A 21427-nucleotide genomic window follows, 5' to 3' on the forward strand; every position below is an offset into this window, starting at 1 on the left:
GGGGCAGAGGGTCCCAAGGGACAGCAGGCAGCAGAGACGAGTGGAGTTCAGAGAGTTTAATGAGCGCAGGACAAACCCCGATTCCCCCCATCCCCCCACCCCCCAGTGCCTGGCCCACACCCCCAGGCCAGGCCCCCCATGACACCCTAGTCGACTTCTTCCATGCTGCTGTAGGAGGGGGCTGGGCGCTCGGAGGGGCTGGCAAAACGCTCGGGAAGGCCTTCCGCAGCCAGCGGCGGGGCTCCTTCGGGGGCCAGGCCGGATCCAAACGGCACCGGGGGCAGTCCCTGCAAGCAGAAGGTGGGCATGAGAGGGAGACTTGCACCCTGCCCACCCATCTCCCTCCCTGCTCCCGGGGGGCTGCAGAGGTGCCCGGCAGGGACACAGCCCCACACGCAGAATGTGCAGCCCCTGGGCTTGGAGAGCAGCAGCTGGTGACAAACTCCAGGGCAGGGCAGAGGGAAGCAGCATGCTCAGGGGGCAGGGCAGAGGGAAGCAGTGCCCAGGGACAGGGCAAAGGGAAGCAGCGTGCCCAGAGCCGCTGGAGGCAGCCCCTCCGGCCCGGCAGGAGGGCCAGGCTGCAGCACTCCTGCCCCAGGGCGGAGCAGAGCCTTGCACCCCAGCACGGGCGGCAGTGACAGGCCACAGGCACACTGCCAGTGCCTGCCGGAGGTCTGAGGAACAGAGCAGGGCCAGAGGGGATTTCCAGGGCTGAGAGCACTTTGTCAGGTCTCACTGCCGGCCACCCACCGCCGGTGAGGTCAGGCAGGTGCAGGCAGCGGCTTGTGGGCCCCAGGGCTGGGGTGCCAGCAGCAGTCGGAGCAGAGGTCAGCCCACCGGCGCCGGGCACTGACTCAGACCCACGAGGCCGGCACTGTGGGTGAGCGGGGGAAGCTGCTGAGACCCAGGGCTGCAGACAATGAGGCGACTGTTCCAGGACAGGCACCTCATGACCACGGCACAGCCCTGCTGTGCTCTCCGGCTGCGACCTGCTTGGGAGGGGAGTAAACCTCAGCACGTGGAGGAGGGGTGTGGGACAGAGGTAGGGGGAGTCCAGCTCAGGCCCTGGCCTAAAACACAGAGGAACCCCTTCACTGCAAAGCATCCCTCCCAGGCCAGCTGAGGGCACTGCCGGCAGAACAGCAGTGGAGACGGAAAAGAAAGTCACAGGGCTCTGAAGTCACCTCTCACACCCAGATACGCCAGAGCCGTCTGAGCCACACGCAGCCAAGGGCAACACGTCTCAATGTCAGACACGGTTGGAGTGGCAGCCTGTGCTCCAGCCTCAGGGGACTGCCTGCTCCTGGCTCTGCCGGGCTCCCCACACCCTGCACGTGTCCCATGAGGCTACCACTGAACAGCTGGGACTGGAGCCCAGCCTGTGCCCCACGGCACGGGCAGGCAGAGCTCACTCCTGAGCCTGCTGCCGCACAAGGTGCACCAGGCACCCAGCAAAGCCCAAGGGATGGTTCTGGTGCCAGCTGGGTCACATAGTGGCCTCAGGTGACCCCAGTGTGGAGTCCTCACCTCTGTGTGGGAGTCCCAGCACACAGGACAGGAATGCTGCATTTCTTTGGAAAACCTGGCTTTATTAATGCACCATGGCCATATCTGTGCTCCCTGACCCCACGCCTCTCCCGCAGCATGGGCAGCTGGTACCCTCGCAAATGAGGTGCTGCACCACACTGCCCTGAAGAGACCAACTCCCCCAGATGCTACCAGCACACAGCCCCACAGTGCCCACCATGGGCACCTCAGTCTGGATTGCCAGGCTCCCTGGCACTGTCTGGGGCTGAGCAGGGAAGCACACAAGCCCCTGGTGACAAGCCCGTCCAGCCCCAGCACACGAGTGTGGCACACACTCCCAGCACACAGGCAGCTGGCACCAGAAGGCTCAACAGAAGGCTAGCAGGGCAGACTGGGCTGGCCAAGGACCGTGGGTAGCCCAGCCCCAGGGGAGCTCAAGGCTCCTGCAGCAGCACAGCTGAGAGAGGTGGCCAGCCAGGGCCCGTGTCAGGGCATCCTGCCCTTGCTGCAGCCTCCCGGCAGGTCTCCATTTCCTTCTTGGAGAGCCAAGCAGAGACGGTTGATGTGCCCACAGGGCTCTCAGGCCCCAGCAAGGCTGCAGCAGCAATGTCCCTTCTTGAGCAGCAGGTAGCCTTGAGGTCTTCCCCACTCCCAGTGGGCAGCAAGGAAGGGCAAAGGAGCTTCTGGTTCTGGGCTGTGCCTTGGCAAAGTAGCAGGCTGGCCACACAGGCCTGCCAGCTGGCACAGGAGATGCCAGAGCAGACAGACAGGAGCCGACAGCCCCATGTTTCCCTTGGCGAGTCTTTCCCAGCGATTTCTGTCCTGCTGCCTCATGTCTTGGTCTCAGAGCGTCCTAGGACGGCGCGTGCCCTGGCGGCCCTGCTCCCGCAGCTGGCCACGCGCCTGGGCCTATCTCCAGCGGGGCTGGTAAATGAGTGGGTAGAAGACGTTCAGGAAGAGAGCCACAATTGCAGCCGTGGTGGCCAGGACAAAGTATCTGACGCAGCCTTCATCTGGGTGCTGGGGGGTGCCCGGACTTCGCTTCTGGCCACAGGGCCTCCAAGAGTTTCTTGCAGGCCTTTGGGGTGCCTCAAGCTGCAGCTCTTGTTCTTCAGCCTCCAGTTCCTGCCAGATCAGAGAAGCCTGCGATGTGGAAACCTGCGTCAGCACTTGGAGAACACAACGGGCAACACCCCTTGCCATCCCCCGGGGCAGGCGGCTGCCTGCAAGCCCAGCCCCGTGCCCAGCCAGCCCGCCTCCCCATGCAGCACCGGTCGCGGTCGCGCCCGCCCCCGCAGCTCTTCGGGGTCTCTGGTGTGTGGGGCTCCGCTGGGGGGCTCTGTGGGAGGCAGCACGGGCAGCTGCCGGGCAGGGTCTTCACGGGACTGCAGGGAGTGAAGCCAGCAGCTGGATCCCGATGGAGCAGACACGCTTGCATTGGTGGGTCCGGGAGGCAAGGGAGCAGGCAGCAGCCAATCACAGCCCAGCTTCTGTGATCCCAACAGGATCTTTCACATGACAGCCAATCCAGAGCCAGCTGGAGCAGCAGGAGCAGGAGGTGCAGTGCCAGTACAGCCAGTCACAGCTCTGCTTTGGTGGGTTGGAATGCTCTGACAACCAATTGTAGCCCAGGTTCCAGGAGGATTTTCCACAGGCAGCCAACCACAGCTTGGCCCTTCATGGCGGTGATCATGCAGAGCAGCCAGTCAGGGAGCAGGTCTCTGGAGGGCGCAGGTGGTCCAGGGTGCTTGGGGACCTGCTGAGCCCCACTGGGATCCAATGCATCCCATTACTGCAGGGGAACCGGTGCTGCAAGGGGCCCAATGAGCCCCAGTGCCACAGAGCAACCTGACGAACCCCAGTGCCATGGGGCATACAGTGAGCCACAGTGCCAGTTCGGTCCCTGAAGCCTCTCACCACCAGTGTCTGAAAAGCAGCGCAGCTTTCTCTTTGCTCAGGGTGCCCCCAGTGAGTGGGGCTGCTCTAGGACACGCACGCAGGGGGCAGGAACAGCCCAAGCAGGTAGACATCAACATGCCAGACAGCCCTGCCGGCCTCAGAGACAAGCAGCTTGTCCTCAGGCAAGAGGGCAGAGCTGGGATGCCTAACCAACACCAGGCCAAGAGGAGGATGAGCCAGAGGGGCAGGGAGGCCAGGCCAGAAGGGCCCCTCAGGGCACACATGAGCAGTCATGCTGGAGATGAACTGAGCATTGTCCTCAGATTCTGCAGGCCCACAGAGGTGCTGAGCATGGAGGGAACGTCTGCAGCACAATGGTGCATAGGATCTCACCAGGTGGGCACCAGCCTAGGCCTTCCTGACTTTCACAAGAAGATCAGTGCAGCCATTCCCTACCACTGAAAGCATTCTGAAAGCACCCTGCCGTCTGGCCCACCCCCGTCCCTCCCTCCCAGGCCACCCAGCAACAGAGCTCGCTCTGGCAGGTTTCTCTACAGCACCCTGTGAAGGCTGCCAGGCCTCTGGCTCAGCACTGGCATTTACCTTTTTTGCACTTGGCTTGGCCCTGAGTTGGGCCCCAGCAGAAAGTGTTCCCCACCCTGCCTTGAAAGTAGCTCCGGAGGGCAAGTTCTTACTGCTCCCTGGCACGACCAGATCCTACTGCACCGCTCACAGCCCCTCCTCCAGTGCAGACCCCAGTGAGGCTGTGCCCCCTTCTTCCTCTTCCAGTGCCCTCCCATCAGCACGTCCACACTGATGATGAAACCAGCTCTCCTGTGACCCCTCAGGACAGGGACTGTCCCAAGCCCACAGTGAGAACAAGGCAAGACAGGCTCCAATGCCCAGCTGACGCAAGCTTTCTGGTATTAAAGGGGTGCAGGCACTGCACCACAGCTGCACTAGGCTCTGTGGGTGCAGGTAAAGACAGGCAGGGCCCTGCACGAGGGCCCCTGAGCACATTTCAAGGCTCTGTGGCTCCAACAGCGGCGAAAGGGACGCAAGTGCTCACCTGGCTGGCAGCAGCTTCGGCAGAGGGGGTGCGCTCGGCGCGGTGGTCTGAGGGATGTCCTGGCAGGGGTCTCTCCACAGGAGAGTTCCTCCGGCGGTAGAAGAGGACATAGGCGTATCTGGTCACCACCTGGCTCTCATCCACCGTGGTGACTGTGCTGTCATCAAAGAGCCGCCAGCCTGAGGAGGAGGCAGGGTTAAGCAAGCAGACAAGCCACGGCTGCGGGAGCAGAGGGGCGGTCAGAGGGACAGATGCTCACCCACGTCGCTGCGCTGGCTGTTCTTGTCGTTGGGCAGGCGGGCGTACGCTGTGTAGTGCCCTCCAATCATGCCTCCATAGTGGTTGATCACAGCATACAGGTCATACATAGGCAGCTGCTGCTCACCCTTCCGACCAATGCAGAACTTGCTCAGGTCCAGACTCCTGTAGAGAGATACAGTGACCGTGAAGGGTGATCAGTTTTATGCAGGCTGGGTTGCAGGTCAGCAGAAGCAGTGCCAACACAGGCACACCATGCCCTGGGCTCTCACCGGACAGGAAAGTCCACCATGTCATTGATCTTGTCCCTCCAAATAAAGCTGCGGAAGGAGAAGCGCTTGAGCTGGATGATGAGGACGTTGGGCAGCCGCCACAGCATCAGCTGCTTGGAAGCCTCGCGGTGCTGCTTGCACTTGGGGCAGTACCTGGGGGAAGAGTGTGCTCGTTACTGGCACGGAGAGAGCCTCAGTCCTTGCAGCCCAGCCTAGCCCCAGGGTCCCCACATGCAGGGCTGGCAAAGGGTATGTGGGAGGGCTCAGCCTGCTCTGTCAAGGGCAGGCCAGTACAGCCCTGCAGAGCATTAGCTTTGCTCCCTGCTGGCTTAGCCCTTCCGAGTGCACAGGCAAAGCCAGCCCATTGTTCCTGGCTGCCAGCCGAAACAGCATGCAGGCCTGGGCAGCTCCTGGGAAACCCCTGCTGCTGTCTGGGCCTGTTGGCTGGAACCCACCCTGCTGCCTTCCTCACCACGCTTCCTCTGGGGCCAGGACTTCAGGCTTCGTGAAGAGATTGAGGCACTGCTCCAGGGTGAAGTGGCCAGCCCGGGCTGCTTCGCTGGCTGAGCCTGGATCCTCCACACACTCCAACTCCTTGGATTCTACCAACACGAATTCCTTGAGGCGCTCATTGTTCTTCCACACCAGGGCAAGGGAGCAGTCGTCTGTCAGATCCAGGGGGATGTCACCTGTGAAGGGGCACAGACCTCAAACACTTACCCCACCAGGCTAGACCAGGCCACCTTGCTGGAGCAATCCTGCCCATCCCAGTTAGATACAGAAATCAAAAAGTGCTGCCAGAAAGAGACAGGTACCCCCCTGGCTAGGTTCATCATGCAGAGCCCCTCAGCCTGCAGGGTGCAACACTGGCACAGCCCTCTCATCAGCAGCATCCTCACAACTAGCATTTGTTGTGGGCATCCCATTCAAACAAAGAGGTGACCCAGAGATCACAGACCCTCTGAGAATACATGAGGCTGGAAGGAATTGGTCTATTTGCTGATGAGAGCAGGAATGTCATGCTCAAGAGGAGCTTCTAGACAGAGGCTCTGCAGCAGAGCCCTTCCCTCCCCTGTCATATGCAGCTTTTACTGTCCAGTGTGGACACCTGGGCTCATCTTGTGCCAGGCAGACTCTGGTACCCTGGCCAGGCATATCCACTACCCTGCCAGAGGCTGTAAGGGATGAAGGTGGTGCTTTACAGGGCTCTGGCTCACCTTTATCTTCCAGCTTGTGCTCTCGGTTGGCAGCGTCGATCTTAGTGATGTAGAACTGCGTGGCGCGGGCACTCAGTGAGTCTGGAGTGTGTTGGTACCCAGGGATGGCAGCTGTGAAGAGGCAGGGACAGATCTGTGGTGGCACTGCCTGTCTGCCCTGCGTAGGGGCCAAGAATTTGCAGCGCCCCCACCCCCACCTCACATGCTACGGCCTTGAAGGGACACAACCACGTGCCCGTGTCCTTGACTATTTTTAGCAGGCGCCTGCCCCTGGCAAGCTGTGCTCCTCTGCCTGCCTTGCCCCTTCACTGCACATTGCTGCCATCCTGAGACGAGTGTCTGGAAACGTGACAGCCAGGCAGCCGAGCGCGAGAGGCTGGTCCCATGCAGCTGAGTCAGAGCCAGCCAAGTGCTTTGCTCACAGCCCCCAGGGGCTCAGCCTGCACCAGCTCTGCCTTGCTCCCACAGGACTTGTGCCAGCCCCTGCATTCCCACCTCTCCCACAACAACACAGGACTCCAGCCTCTCTGCTCATCAGGTCTCTGCTCTACACCCTGGGCTTTGCCAGGGCAGGGCAGAGCGTGGGTAGACAGGCATTTCAGGTGAGGCAAGAGTGCCAAAACAAAGCTCCCATGTCCTCATCTGTGATCCCAAGAGTCTCCAGACCAAGCTCACAGGTGTAGAAGAGATGCTGTGCTGGAAGGTCACCCCAAGGAGGGAGAATTGCCCGAGGTCCTGGGACCGACACAGCCAGCGCTTCAGCACCTCTTACCTTCTGGCTTGAGGGCTCTCTCATAGGATGGCTCCTTCTCACAACAGCTGTCACCCTGTGACTCCATGTGCTCAGAGAACCCTGAATCCAAGCTCAGGAGGGAACTCCTGGCTGTCAGGGCCTTGCTCCGGACAGTGGTAGTATCCCCCATCTCTGGCTGCAGCTCAGGCACAGCTGGGGAGAGCGGGGGCTCCTGAGGGAGGCTGGAAACCCTGTCCCCATCTCCCAGCTCGGGGGCAGAGGTGGCTGCTGCACAGCTGCTCTTGGCCAGGGGCTCCAGCTTGTCCGAGTGCAGCGGCTGCAGCCCCTGCTCCGGTGACATCCGGCCCAACTGGAACGGAGGCTGGAACACGCTGACTGAGTACCTGGGCATGGAGGTGGGAGTTAGAGCTGGCCAGACACGGGGCTGAGCTCAGCTCAGGGGCAGAAGCACCCTCCTTCCCCAGACTCTCACCTGGCATAGCCCTCCAGCAGCTGGGCCAGGCGGGCGTAGGTGAGGCGGGACTCGGGCACGCTGATGAGGAAGGGAAAACCGATGTTCTCAGGACGGCACGAAGCCTTGTGGTCTGGCCAGTGTGTTTTCTGACATGCCCTGTAACACATACACGGCATGTCAGACATACAAACAGCCCCTGCTGAACTCAGCATCCTTGAACAGCCTGGGAAGGAGCAGTGCAGGGCCAGAGGAGTGTGCTGGGGACAAGGGGAACACCAGGAATTCAACTGGCTCCATCCCAAAGGGCAGATCCATCCCACCTTCTCCCAGCAGGCAGAGCTCTCCCACCAGCCCTTCACAGCAGGAGATCCTCCATCCCTGCCAGGCACCAAGCCAACTCACACGTTGCAGTAACCAACTCGATAGCACCTCGTGCAGCGCTTGAGCTTCTCATCCTCTGGCAGCTGCTTCTTCTGGCAGGCTGCACACTTGGCAACAGGGCCACTGGGCACCTGTGGACGCTGCAGGAGAAAGGACCCGTTGGACAGGGAAGGGCACCTGGGCAGGACAAGGTGGGCATCCATGCTCGCTGTAGCTAACTGCCCTTGTGTGCAGTTCTGCCCCTCCTACTCAGGGCTCAGCCTTCCTGCATCCCTCCCAGTAGTCCCAATATGCCTTCTTACCTGCTGGACCTGCAGCTCCACCACACGCTCCTTGGCCAGCTCTGGGGACAGCACCTCAAAGCACAGCAGCAGGTCCGTTGGCGAGACTGTGTCTAGTGAGTTAGAGGGCAGGAACATGCGGTGGAAGTGATTCTTGATCACCTGCCAGGAAAGCAGTGGAGCATGGCCGTGTGAGGGCTGCCCTATGTGTCCTCTCCTCAGAGAGCCACAGACCTCAGTCTCACAGTGAACTGCTGTGGGAGGAGCAGCAGCCCAAGGACGCTGTGCTCATCTCACCACCTCACAAGGGAAAGATGGACATCCCCAGGCCCCACTGTCGTGGCCCAACCCTCCAGAGGAGGTATCTGCCCAGCACTCTCACCTCTGCCAGGCGCAGGTTCTCTGGTTTCACACGCACACTGTGGGCAACTGAGTCAAGCACCTCCATGGCACTGGAGTTCTCCTTGCTGATACTCACGAGGAACTGCCACCGAGAAAGTGCCACATTAGTCACAGCACACTAAGGCCTGAGGGCCCTTACTCAACACAGGGCTTGGCCAGTTGGCACATGACCAGCTGCCTGGGGCACCTCCAGGAGCCTTCTTCGGCTCCCTCCCCAGGGTAAAGGTATCCTTTACCTTGATGGGTTTCTTGTGTGGCTCCTTTGCAAAGTAGTAGACAGTCAGCACTTTTTGCTTCTGTGGGAGGGGCACGGGGAGATACAGGAAGGGGTCAAAGGTAATAGACACCTGCAGAACAAAAACACACTCAGCTGTGGGAAGTGCTTGTGGCTGAGCAGCAGATCCAGTGGACCCAGCCTTGCCCTGCGACCTGTGCTCTCTGAGTGTCACGAGCCCACTTCTGCACAACCAGGACAGGGACAGAACCTTCAGGGCTGCCCTACCTTGGAGCACATTGGGCAGACGAGCTTGGATTTGTACTGGCCCTGGAAGAGGTCTACTATGAACGAGTCATTCCTCATCTTGTGTCGTTGCCAAGCCTCCTCAGCTACCACCTGCAGGAAGAAAGGGCTTAGCACCTCATTAAACCACCCAGGCTGCTCTCCCTGGTGACTCTGTGGGAGGAACACCCTCACCTCATCAGGCCTCCCATCCGAGTCAACAGTCTCTGTGTAGGGCTTGTTCTGGATGCGGTTGAGGTCCTCGTGCAGGCCATCGAGCAGGAAGGCCATGAACTCCTGAGCATCATGCTGGGCATAGCCAGTGAACTGGCTGGCCTTGCTGGCCACAATTGCCTGTGGGTAGCACAGCAGTCAGGGCTGGTCAGCAGAGCTCTGGCAGCACTGCCTCCCCCATGCACAAACCCTGGCTGCACCCACAGCTCTCTGTGGCACTTGCAGGGCAGCCAGGTGCCCACAAAGGAATGCTGGAGACCCACAGCTGCTCCTGTGAGCACCAATGCCAGGGCCCTACCTTCAGTTTAGAGGGCTGGAAGGCATGGTGTGTGCCCTTCCACAGCGCTCTGAGCAGCATGGCAAAGCCGATGGCCAGGCGTCCACCCGTCCCCAGTGGGTTGTTATAGTTGATTTCTGACTCAAAGGACCGATCTGCAAGAGATGCAGGAGCTCAGGGTGGCTGCTGGCTTTATAATCTAAGTGGTGAAGCTCTGCTGGGCTCCCCGTGTGGGCTCACCATGGAAGTAGTCACGCAGCTCCCGGGTGTTGGACAGGGACTGGATGACGCTGTTCATGAAGCAGGTGTTGCCCAGGTTCACCAGACCTGTGAAGCCAGGCAGGCAGACCTTCTTCTTCTCATCCTCATCCTCATCATCCTCCACGCTCTCGGCACTCACTGGGCTGTGTGTCATTGGTGGCACCATACATGTTGGTTTGGGCTGCCAAAGCAGAGGCAGGTGTGAGGGTGTGGCACTCAGGGAGTGTCTCTGGGAACACCAGAGGAACTCAAAAGCCCAAGAAAACCCCTAGAGAGGGTTGGAGCCATTACACCATCTCCCACTTGGACTGGGACAGACAGGCCAACAGTTGCCCCCAATCCTGCCAACTATGAGTGAGGGGCACCACGTCCTCCTCCGGGAGTACTTCTGTCTCCAGAGTGGCACTGAGGAGGTGTCTCTCTTTCCCCTATCCAAGTCAGATCCAGTGTGACCACACTCACCGAAGGAATGTGTGGCTCTTGCTTCACTGCCAAGTGCTCTGGGGCCGTACGGGCTGCCACACCATCCAGAGCCCCATCTTCCACACGTGGCTTCTCTTTGTCGCTGGTTCGGGCCTCTTCCTTGCTGGAGAGGGGGTGCTGGTTACTGCCCGGAGGGTTCTTATCCAGAGGGGTAGGGCCTGTAGGCATGGCAACCTTTGCACCACCCACTGCACCTTAAAAAGGGGGAAGGGTGGGCCTGTGGTTAGCAGCACCACACATTGCCCACAGCGGGGCTGAACTGTTCAGTCCACAATTGCACAGGCTGTCTCCTACCCGTGAGCAAGGGAAACAGCAGCGCCCTTCCCCTACACTTGGCTCACACCCTGCCTCACATCCCTCCCACCTGCACCTACTCAGCCCCTCTCCTTCCCCACCATTCTGTGCCAGAGGATGCAGCACCAGCTGGCAGTGGTGAGGAGGGCCCATGGCCCCCTGCAGTGCAGCAGGCAGGCAGGACAGAAGGCAGGACAGAAGGCAGGGTGCAGACCTCGTGTGGCTGGAGCCTCCAGCCCCCCCCAGCGCTGGCTCTGGCGTTTCTTCAGGCAGACATCGATGCGAGACACCGTGAAGTTGTACGTGCATTGGTCCGGCTCAATAAGGTTCCTGCAAGGCACAAAGCAAGTCAGAGATGCCCCAGACCCCACAGCAGCCTCAGACATGCCAAGGCCTTTGCATGGCAGGCCCATGGCCTCCAGGCAGCAGGGACCCTGCTAGCACAAATCCTGAGGTAGCCCTGACAAAGCAGGGTGGAAACCCTCGAGCCTGGCCACACTAAGCACACAGAGCACCCCTTTTCTGACAGATCCATTCTGCTTGGCTCTCTCCTGCTGCACATCCTACCAAAAGGGCACACAAGCTGGTCTAGCTCTGTCCCCAAGAGCTCTAGAACAGCCTGGGGCAAACTGCAGGCAAGGAGACACTGGAATTTCCTCCCCTGCAAGCGAGCACAGAGCCAAGACAGAGCAGGCTCACGGCATCAGTGTAGCATGGTGTAAGTGAAACCTCCAGATGAGGAAACGAGCATTCCCCGTACAGAACCTCCAGATGGAACCGGTTCCTGCTCCAGCTCTGCACTCTCACCTCCCCTGCCCTGGTGTGGGTTAGCAGGACAGGACTCATACCTGAGCTTCACCTGCCACCGGAACACCGTGTGGGGCCCACAGCCAGGATGGAGACGAAGGAAGTTCGTATCACTGCAGAGAAACTGGGAGTGAGCAGAGGTGAACAAACAAGTAGCCCAGCTGCAATCAGGAGCTCTGCAGCGGCCTGGCATCATCCCGAGGCAAGCCTGTACCTCGTCTGGAACACTAGTGTGAAGTCTTGTTCCCGGAACAACACCTTGGATGTCTCCTTGTGGATCTCCTTCACATAGACATGCACCACCACCAGATCATTGCCCTTCTCATATGAGTCATTCTTGACAAAGGTCAGGCTTACAAAAGGCTCTGGCTCTGAGTAAGGAAAACCACAGAGAGAGAGGTTATCTTCCTTGCATGTTGGGGCTGCAAGCTAACCCAGGAAAGGTCCTGAGCAGATGGACCTTCCTGACCAGGCTCACCCCATGGGCTCTGGCCACTCACCATCAGCTGCTGCTTCCAGAGCCACGTCGTCCTTGGACCAGTCCCTCTTCTCACCATCCCTGCCCATGGGAGGGGTGGCCACTGGTACAGCCTTAGAGCTCTCTCCCAGGACGGGCAGGCAGTCCCGGCTCCGCAAGGCCTCAGTAGGGCTGCCTGGCTGCAGGACTCTCTTCTCAACACAGGTGGCAACACGATGGGGGAGCACCTCTGTGGTAGCTGCAAGAGGTGGCATCTCCACGGGAACACTCTCTTTGGCCAAAACCACAGCCTTTCAATATAGAAACACACAGTGAGACACAGACACTGTCACCCCTGAGCTGCCCTGGCCCACCCACTGTGGCCCCTGCCAGCCAATCAGGCACAGCTCCATACCACCTGCTTCTCCCACACATCCCATGCCAGCCCAGCCCCACTAGCACCACAGCACAGCAACTGCAGGGTCCTCACTTCACCCTCTCCTCCACCACAGGTTCTCCTGTCAGCCCTCAGCATCCCGGAGCCCACCTCACCCTCATCAGCAGGGCTGGCTCCAGCATCCCCTGCCCAGGGCAGAGGAAGCAGGGGCACCCTGCCCAGCCAGGTGCCCAGGTACCTTCTCGAGTGGCAGCGCGAGGTCTGCCAGGGCCGCGGGTGCATCAGCCTGGCTGGTTCTGCCGTTGCGGCGGCTGCCGGCCCTCGTGCCGTGCCCCTTGCTGGGCTCTGTGCCCCCGCTGACCCGGGCATTCGGCTCCTCTTCCGTGGGAGCCACTTTGAGGTACACTGCCCGCTTGGCACTGGGGCCACTCTGTGTCCCTGGGCTGGCTGGGCTCTTCCCTCCCAGGACCTCGCTCCTTCCTGGAGCACGCTTGGGGTTGGAGGGCTCCCGCCGGGATCTCGGTGGCTCTGTGCCTTCAGCCTTCGGCTCTTCAGGGGTCAGCTCTGCAGAAGCAGCCTTCTCCTTCCCGTTCTCCCAGCACACAGCCCCTTTGGCCACTTCTTTGGATCCGTCTTTCCTTTTTTTCTGTAAAAAGCAATGCAGCACAGTGGGATGGTACTCAGGTAGCAGCATCTTTCAGGATCCCTATCAACCCCTCACCCTCACTCCTCCTTCCCAGACTGCACCAGGACTGTACTTCAGAACCTGGGAATGCACGGCAGGCAGAAACAGGGGTATGACTCCCTGGGACAGTGGCAGATGGCTCATGCAGCACGTAGATGACTGACGTGTCCCATGTTGCTCCCTGGGCAGCTCAACAGCAGGGAGCTCGGAGCTTATCCCAGCTCCCCAGGGCTCCACGAGCTCCCTTAATAGACAGATCATTCCCTCCTTACCAGAAGTGAAGACCAGTTATGGAGTGGGATCTTCTTCTGCAGCACAAGCTGGAGAAAGTTGCCCTTCTTGCACTGGATCTTGCTGCAGGAGCTCTCAATCTCCTCATAGAACTGACAGCTCCACTGGCGCCCGTCTGTAAAGCAGAGGGGAACCAGTACCTCAGGCAGTGCTCCAGGCAGCTGTCACCTAACCCACAGCCCCCTTTCACCTGCCCCCAGGATGAAGGAAGCACTCATTCAGAGCCAAGAAGGCTGCAGGCAGGCTGCCACCATACCCCAGGAGCCTTCCAGGGCTCCAGCCAGCTTCCCTGAACTTGCTTTGTACATCTGGCTGGCCTTCTTCCCAGCGGGAAGGCCCTGGGTCTCCCCACCCTCAGAGGCACAGTCACTTTTCCAAAGGATACCCGGCACTGACTCAGCCATCCCAGCAAGCAGGGGACAGAGATGCACTGGCGCAGCCGTGCACATTCGGTCACTTGGCACAGAGGCCAGCTCCTGTCCTCCCCAGCTCTACAATGCTCTCCTATCGTCCCTGTCTGCTGCCTGACTGTGTGCCAGCTGAGAGCAGGGCATTGCCTCTGAGGGAAAAGTTCGATGTCTGCCTGCAGCAACCCCGTGCTTGGCCCAGAGCTGTGCCAAATCCCAATGGACAAATGCTTGCAGCAGTTGCTCCATTCCCATACCTGGTAGTTTGACCACACAGTCCGTGTCAGTGAAATCAGCACGTACATCCTCTGCCTTCAGAGCTCCAGTGCCCAAATTCAACTTGATAATGATCTCATCGGCATTCTGCTTCCAGTCCATCAGCAGCTCTAGGAAAAGGGAGGGAAGTGTCACCCACTTGCTGGGGAATGAGCCTGAAGTGCCCACTCCTTGGCTGGGGAACGCAAGCCTGAACACACACGCAGTTAAGGAGGTCACTGCAGGGAACACAGATCAGGACAATTAAAAGGGACCTGCCCTCATCAGAGAGGCCACAAACAAGAACACATGTTGCAGCAGGGCAGATGACTCCCAGTGGGAACCAGAGAGATCAGAAAGGCAGTGCTGTTCTTGGCAGTGCCACAAGCAGCAGTGGCAGCTGGGAAGAGAGGGTGGCTCCTGCCAACGACCAAGCAATTACTGCTTTCCCAAGGAACGAGGAAGCCACAGAATTACTCTGGGGGATTTAGGTGGACTCTGACCACAATCAGAAATTGCCACTTCCCCTTTGCATATGCAAACCAAGCAGCCCAGCTGCAACCATCAAAGCACTGTACTCCTGCCAGGTGAGCGTGGCTAACAAGGATGAAAGATGTGCAGGCTGGCCAGGGGGCAAGTACGCTGTAACGGGAGAGAAAAGAGTGCAGCACTGATACTCTGGTGCAGGCAGAACTTCCATTGTGTGCCTGCCACACTCCAGGTGTGGCCTTTGATGCCCTGAAGTCTTCAACACAAGGAAGTGATTTTGATCACCTTGACTTCAATCAGGTTTGTTCTACCCCTGGGGCACAAGGACATCCTACTCTGTCCTCAAAGCAGGCCTGGACTTGGACAGAAACCAGCCAATGCTGCCCACAAGGTGACACAGCTTGAGATGTTCCCAGCACAGCATCATGTCCTACTCAGAAACAAGCAGAGCAGGTGTCAGCAGCAAGGTGTCCCAGGCCTGTGCTCAGTGACACTGTGACACCTGAGTTGCAAGCAGCCTGCCACATACCCAGGGCCTCTTCCCTGCAGACAGCCTTTCTCTGCCCCTGGGAAGGCCACATACTGTTAAGATAAACACTGAGGCAAGGGAGTGCTCATGTTAGCTCTGCTCAATGCCAGAGCACTGGACAACAAGGTGAGAGCTTCAGATCCCTTGGCAAGGGCACTCCATGGCCATGCAGTGACAGCTGGCACACACTTCCACTTACCCTCCTCTGAGTCCTTCTCCTGGGCAGTCTCAGCCTGCTCGAGCTCAGGGCGAGACACTGGTGGGCAGAGAAGCAGAGCGCAGCCAGGTCTGTCATTCTGTCACCTCACAACATAGGCCAGCAAGCTGATGCTGAAAATTTCACACATCACCTCTTTCTACCCTGAATCTGTGTCCAGGCCTTTCCTCCTGCATGTGCTGCCCACCTCCCTCTTCTGCTTTCTCACATTTCTCCTTCCCCAGAGTCCTGCCTGCAGCACTGCAGCAAGTCAGCGCCAGGACAGCTGCTCTGGGCCACACCACCATATCCTACTCTAAACAGAACCAGAGTGGGAGCAACACAACAATTCTGCACCATGCAGGCACTGCTTTTTTGAGGCACATCTCATTGTGAGATTTTGGCACCCAAAGATCTCATTTTGGCACCCAGGCTCAGCTGTGTTGCCCAGCTCAGTACACCAGGTCCCCGCCTCCTGCCATATAGAGGAGTCCCGTCTTGATCTGACAGAAAGAACCTGGTGTTTGGTCATGCTCAAACTAATTCTGCTGTAACCAGAGAACCACGTGGCCCAGCTGCACTTTAACATTTCCATTCCTGCACAAGCTGCCAATGTCCACATCTGAAAACCTCCTTCCAGATCAGGGTGGGGAACCAAACTGACTTGACACCTAATCCCTGTCACTCACAGAATTATCTCCAACAGCCAGAAGTGTCTCCAGGCCTGCTTTAGCCCCACAGGATAGTGAACTCTGCCAGGCAAGGAACCGAAAGCAACAGCACCTTCTCCTGAAGCAGAGAAATAATGGCAACAGGAACTGTGATCTCCACTAGAGAACACTCAGAGGGCTGTCACTGCCTCCATGACTGGCTACAAACCAGTAGGAAACTTCTGCTGACCACCACAGCCACTGTTGCAAAGGTGCTGGTGGGGCTGGCAGTGTGAGAAGCATGGCAGCAGCACTGCCTGGAGGATCTACAGCCCCTCACCACCACTCACAGAGGGGCCGGGGCAGCATGGCTGCCCTCAAGATGGCCCCCACGTCAGAGGATGCAGAGTCAAGCCCTACCAGAGGCACAGTCCTCCCGCACAGAGAAAGCACAGTGCTGTGCCCTGCACCGTGGGATTTCACATCAGGGACTGTGCCCGGCCGCTCTGGCACAGACCTCGCCAAGCACTCAATTACCTTGGCCTATAAAACACCCTGTGATTTTGAGGTTACAATAATCATAACAGAGCAGGCACAGAAATCAAACAGCTTCCCAGAGCCACAGAAACTCTTGCAGGCGTCCTGCCCACAGGCATTCCCTGCACCCGAAGCAACATTTTTGTCAAAGGATACAAGACAGTTACAGAAGGAATTACTCTACAGCAACTACTTCACCTGAGCCACACCCTGTTCTGACTCAGAAGCTAAAGCACCAGCCCCACCCGCAGGCCTTGCACTCCTGGTCACTGCCTCACAACACTGGCCTCAGCAAACTGAGGGGAAAGAAGCAGCACTGCCTCCTGCTGCAAGAGCACTCACAGGTTTCAGTTCCACTCTCGCTGGATTGGGGCAGATCAAACCCAGTCGAAAGCAGAGTCTAGAAACAATCACCAAGGCTAGCTCCAGACGTTAGCTAACAAGGCCATAGGCCCAACCTTCCTAACATTGCTGGGGCTAAGTAGTGCCCAAAGGAAGGAGGTTACAGGTCCAGGGAGGACACTGCGTCGAAGAAGATCCCACATCACACGGGTTACCATAAGCTGCAGGAAGTGATTAGTCAAATCTGCTTATCCTGCAGCAGATGGCTGAGAGGCTCCCAGGCTGCGGGGCTGAGACACCACAGGCCTGCTCACCAGGGATGCTGAGGGGCTCTCACCTTCCTTGCTTTCCTGATTGGCTCGATCCTTTTGCTTCTTCTTGTTGGTGGCATCATCCAAGCCCCGAGACGCTCTCCTCTGGCCAGGGGCATTTGTGCTGCTGGACATTTTCAGCCGTTTGGAGGACACAAACAGCCCGCCGGGGTCGCTAATGGAGTCTGGGTCAGGGGTGCGACGTTTTCTTCCTGGCCCAGCTATCTTGGCGACTCTCTGTGGTCAAACTCTCTGGCAAGGAAGTAATGGCCTAAAGAGAGGAAACAGCAAGCATGGCAGGAGGAGCAGGTGGAAAAGACCCAACAGCAGCAGGATCCACTCTTTGCCTCAGGGCCAGTGCCCTTACATGACCTTCACCATGTTGTTTATGGGAAGCCCCATGCAGCACTCAGTGAGGAAACCTACCTCATCACAGCTGCTACAATGCTTACTGCCAAAAGCATGGGCTTGTCAGAGCTCCCAACATACAATCAGGGGTCTTCAGTATGTGGCACGCATTAAAAACCTGGAAAGCAAGTGTCATGCTCATGGCTCCCACTACAGAAACACCGGCCCAGAGCAGCTGCTGGCACTAACACCCCGAGACACAGCTGAGGGCAAGGACATGAGGAGGCCTGGATCTGCAAAACTGAGCCTCCAGAGTCAACGGGGGGAGCCTGTCACACAGCTTGGAGCGACAGCTATTTCAGTCAAACAGTGTCCTGTGCAACAGCGCCAGAATAGGAGCCTGTAACACCCTAAGAAGGAAGCAGGCCTGGGACAGGCTCCCATGACAGATGAGAGCAGAGCTCCCTGGCGAAAGGAGAGTTCCTCCCCCTTCTCCCACTAGCTGGGAACTTAACCAGCATGACTGCACCTTGAATATTTATCCCCCAGCCAGTTTACAGACAGCGTCAGCGGGGCCTGGCCTGGAAACAGGACACCTCTGCTCCTCGTGGCCCAGGAAGAGAGTAGGCTGAGCAGGGCATGTGAGTTGTTCACCCTGTCCCCTTTGTAGACATGCCCTCCTTACAATGCCAGCTCCCCTACAGGGTTTGGGAGCTGCTGGCCCAGGTGCACTCATCAGTGTCACCCCACAGTGTTCAGGGCTTTGAGAGAGCAGAGCCAAAACAACCCCTGCAAACAGTCCCACTGGAGGTGTCTCCATGGAGGCGGTGAGAGCAGAGAGCTGGGAAGGTTTCCTCCCTCGCTGCCCTGGCTGCACACCCCGACCCTGGCAGTGCCTGCCAGCCTGCAGGGGTTTGCAGCACAGAAACAGGCCCAGCCACTGGGATCCTGCCCACCCCCAGGTGCCAGCTGCCTGCCACAGCTCCCAGGGCACCGTTTCACACTCAGCCCACGGCCCAGCTCCCATGTGAGGACGTGGAGCCAAGCCCAACAACACCTTGGCCTAGCCCAGCTCCCCTGAGCCTGCCTCTCCTCCAGTGGGAGGAAAGCTGTCCCTCGGGAACACCCTGTTCTGCCTGCACCCATGTGCAAGCACAGACCCCTCGCTGTGCAGGGGCACGGCCATGGCAGGAGGCAGCTCCAAGGGAGGCACCCTGACAGAGGAAGGACACTGCCACCTCTGTCCTGCTGGCCCCATGTTGCCAGGGCATTTGTTGCCTAGAAATGTCTGGGGCAACAAGCAGCCACAAATGTGGAGCTGCAGCCACAAACCGAGAGGAAGCCCAGAGATCAAAGCAGCCTGGTGCTGCCCTCAGCTCTGGCAAAGCCAGCCCCATGACCGGTGCTGCATCCAAACCACTCCTCTCAGGCCAACCCACCCTCACCACCAAGAACCACTGAAGCCAAGGGAAAAGCTGAGTCCAGCCCAACTGCCTGGCACAGACAACTCCTGCCACCCACGGTGGAGAGGCCCAAGTGATCTGGAGACTGAGATGCTGAGCAGGGTTCAGCATCAGTCCCAAAGAGCTTGAGAGTATGGGAGGGCAGCAGCATCATCCCCATGCTGCTGCACTCACTGGGTCTCTCCAGGATGCAGAAGCATTTCTGACTCCAGATGGAATGGGAAGGGCCCCCACAGCAGGGAAAGTGGCAGTGATTCACCAGGCTAGGCCTCTGATGCCAGCTGCAGGCTGTCACTCAGCTCCAGTCCCCTGGTGCTGAAGAAGCTCACCTGGGCTTGGCAAACATGGGAAAGCATTTTTTGTTGTATTTCTTTTGCCTCCAGGGTGAAAACCCCAGGAGAAATAGGACTCAACAAGCAGTGACTGCCTCATGCAGGGTCAGGAGAGGCCCTGCCCTGCGCCTCCAAAGCGGTGGCAGAGGATAACTGCTGGGCAGGGCTGAAAGCAAGCTCTGAGAAGAGTCCTGGAGGGCTGAGAAAGGACAGGCCTCTGCCCAAGAAGGGGTGAGGAAGAGAGGCAGGGTTGCATGGCTGCTTGTCACTGCTCCAGGAGAAGCCTGCTGCTCTCACGCCTCGCTGAGGCTCAGCTCCCCCGGGTGCTTTGCTGCCAGCCATTCCTCACAGCAGGCAGGAACCAAGGGGGCTGGAGCTCTGCCCATTGCAGCTGCCAGACTGATGGCAGCCCGAGGCTGCTGCACACACCCCAAGGTTTTGGAGGAGTGAAGGGAAAGCACAGGTTCCTCAGGGATTAAAGAGGTGAATAAGATACTTTTTGCCACCAGGAAACGCTCACACGGGCAGCACGTTCAGCCCCTGGGTGCACAAAGGTTTTGGCACCACCCCTGTTGGCACAGTAGGAGTCACTGCAGGGGAGAGATGGCGAAAGGCTGCTCTGGCTAGATGCCAGGTGAACCTCTGGGACACACCTGATGAGCTGGGCACTCCCACAAAACCTTACTCAATCCCCAGAGCCAGGGAAGCGTGGCCATGCTGCTGCAGGGAGCAGAAGTGCTTCCCTGTCCTCTGTTCTCCCTGCCTTTGTGCTGTGGGGTGAACCACATCCAGATCCAGCCAGGGATTTCTCCTAACTGTGTCTTGCCCCCGAGCAGTTTCCCAACCCAGCTCATGCTGAGACTGCAAATATTTTGACTGGCTAGAGGAAAGGGAGCAAGAGGCCAAGGAGAAGGGCCACTCCTCCCCAGAGCAGCACCAGACCAGGAAGGACAGCACAAAGGGCTCAGTGAGATGCAACTTGTGTCCCATGCCTGGGGCAGGTTTAGCACTTGGCAGGAGGAGCGCCCTGATTCTTGTCCACAGCACTCCCCATCAGTGCCCAAAGGCCTTTCCAGGGGTAGCTGCAGACAAGGTTGGCTATCCCAACAGCATCATCTTTCCAGGGACTTTTGGATCCTCCATGTCCTAAACACAGCTAACAGAAACATGTCCCCCATGTACACAAATACTTCAGTCACCTTCTGTTTCTTGCTCCCCTGAGGGACCAGAAATCCCAAGGCTCAAGCTTGACTTTTATTTTTGTTTCTGGGCATGCCTGACACACGGGTGGAGCCAGGGCAAGCACAGAGTCCCTGGGGCAGCTACTCAAGCCAGCACTGTCACACAAAATGTTTCCAACCCACGTGGAAATCACTGTGCGCCCAATGCAGAGTGACAGCAGTGAGCCTTTGCTGAGTGGGGAACCCGGCAGGCCCAGCTCCCTCATTCTGGGGTCGATCACTGAACCACAGAACGGTGCGAGCTGGAAGGAAACCATGGATATCACCTAGCTCCAACCCGCGGGCCATGGGCAGGGATGGTGATGAGAGCGTTCGGACAGCAGCCGGCGGCCCCGGCCTCCCGGGCGCCGCTGCCCGGCCCCAGGCACCGAGAGAGGGCAAAGGGAATGTGACCGGTGTGTGTGTGAGCGGTGTGTGTGTGTGACCGGTGCTTCTGTGAGCGGTGTTGGTGCGAGCGGCCCCGGCGGGCAGAGCACGAGGTCACCGCGCCGGCTCCTGCCCGGGGCTGCCGCGCTCGGCCCGTCCTGCCGAACACCGCTCTCAGCCCCCGCGGGCCCAGCTCTGCCGCCCCGCACGTTCTCTCCGCTCAGGCCCGGCACAGGCCTCCGCCACCGCCATCCGCTGCTTGCCTCGCTCTCCGCCGCCCCGGCTCCCGTGCCCACGGGCCGCATCCCGGCCTCCCGCTGCCCCCGGGCCCTGCCCGCCGCTGCGGCCCTCACCCCGCGCTGGCCCAGGCGCCGCTCGCCGCCCCCGGGCCCCGCCGCCGCCCCGGCCCGGCCGGCCCGGCCCTCCCCGCACTCACGGCCCCGCCCGCCGCTCCGGTCTGTTTGTGCCGCGCCGAAGTTCCGAGCGGGCCGACAACGGAGACAGGCCCGAGCCCGTGACGCACTTCCGGGAACCGCCGGGCACGCCCACGTGACACGGGAGAGGGGGTGCGAGTCACGTGACACGGGCCGGGGGTGGTGCCGGCGCATTCCCGCGGCACCGGGAGCGCGCGGGGGTGCCGCGCTCGTCCGCGGGCGTTCCGGGGCTGAGCCTGGCACTGCCGGCTGCTCTGGGGGATTATCCCGGCTGTGCTCTGCCCCCCAGCCCCGCTGCCGATTCCCGCCCGCTGTGCCCCCCAGCCCC

The 21427-nt window shown here is 59.4% G+C and overlaps 1 protein-coding gene across 8 annotated transcripts; it reads right to left on the bottom strand.

Annotated features, from left to right (window-relative positions):
* Positions 1–107: 107 nt before the first annotated feature.
* Positions 108–21253, bottom strand: USP19 (ubiquitin specific peptidase 19). 8 transcript variants are annotated; one of them, XM_074550523.1, is made up of 28 exons: positions 21102–21237; positions 17342–17441; positions 16942–17186; positions 15079–15135; positions 13864–13992; positions 13181–13314; positions 12462–12869; positions 11870–12137; positions 11584–11740; positions 11411–11482; positions 10777–10892; positions 10248–10462; positions 9765–9966; positions 9546–9679; positions 9209–9367; positions 9017–9127; positions 8751–8861; positions 8495–8596; positions 8134–8274; positions 7853–7971; positions 7469–7606; positions 7015–7379; positions 6243–6353; positions 5498–5714; positions 5026–5178; positions 4755–4918; positions 4496–4674; positions 353–2670 (listed from the first exon to the last, which is right to left on the bottom strand). In XM_074550523.1, exons 3-28 carry the CDS (start codon positions 17048–17050, stop codon positions 2437–2439), a joined length of 4305 nt encoding a protein of 1434 aa, XP_074406624.1. In that variant the 5' UTR covers positions 17051–17186; positions 17342–17441; positions 21102–21237; the 3' UTR covers positions 353–2436. The 8 variants fall into 8 exon arrangements, with proteins under 8 accessions (XP_074406631.1, XP_074406630.1, XP_074406628.1 ...); XM_074550530.1 differs by lacking the exons at positions 353–2670; positions 17342–17441 and adding an exon at positions 108–287 and having other exon boundaries at positions 10248–10456; positions 21102–21253; XM_074550529.1 differs by lacking the exons at positions 353–2670; positions 17342–17441 and adding an exon at positions 108–287 and having other exon boundaries at positions 21102–21253.
* Positions 21254–21427: the final 174 nt, after the last annotated feature.

Source organism: Zonotrichia albicollis, chromosome 12, assembly GCF_047830755.1.
Source record: "Zonotrichia albicollis isolate bZonAlb1 chromosome 12, bZonAlb1.hap1, whole genome shotgun sequence".
Lineage (NCBI taxonomy): Eukaryota > Metazoa > Chordata > Aves > Passeriformes > Passerellidae > Zonotrichia > Zonotrichia albicollis.

Coding starts and splice junctions, on each gene's coding strand:
- USP19 (XM_074550522.1), bottom strand. CDS start 17,050: ATGTCCAGCAGCACAAATGCCCCTGGCCAGAGGAGAGCGTCTCGGGGC. Junction 13,315..13,863: donor CTGTGTGGTCAAACTACCAG/GTATGGGAATGG, acceptor TCTGCTTTACAG/ACGGGCGCCAGTGGAGCTGT. Junction 12,870..13,180: donor ATAACTGGTCTTCACTTCTG/GTAAGGAGGGAA, acceptor TGCTTTTTACAG/AAAAAAAGGAAAGACGGATC.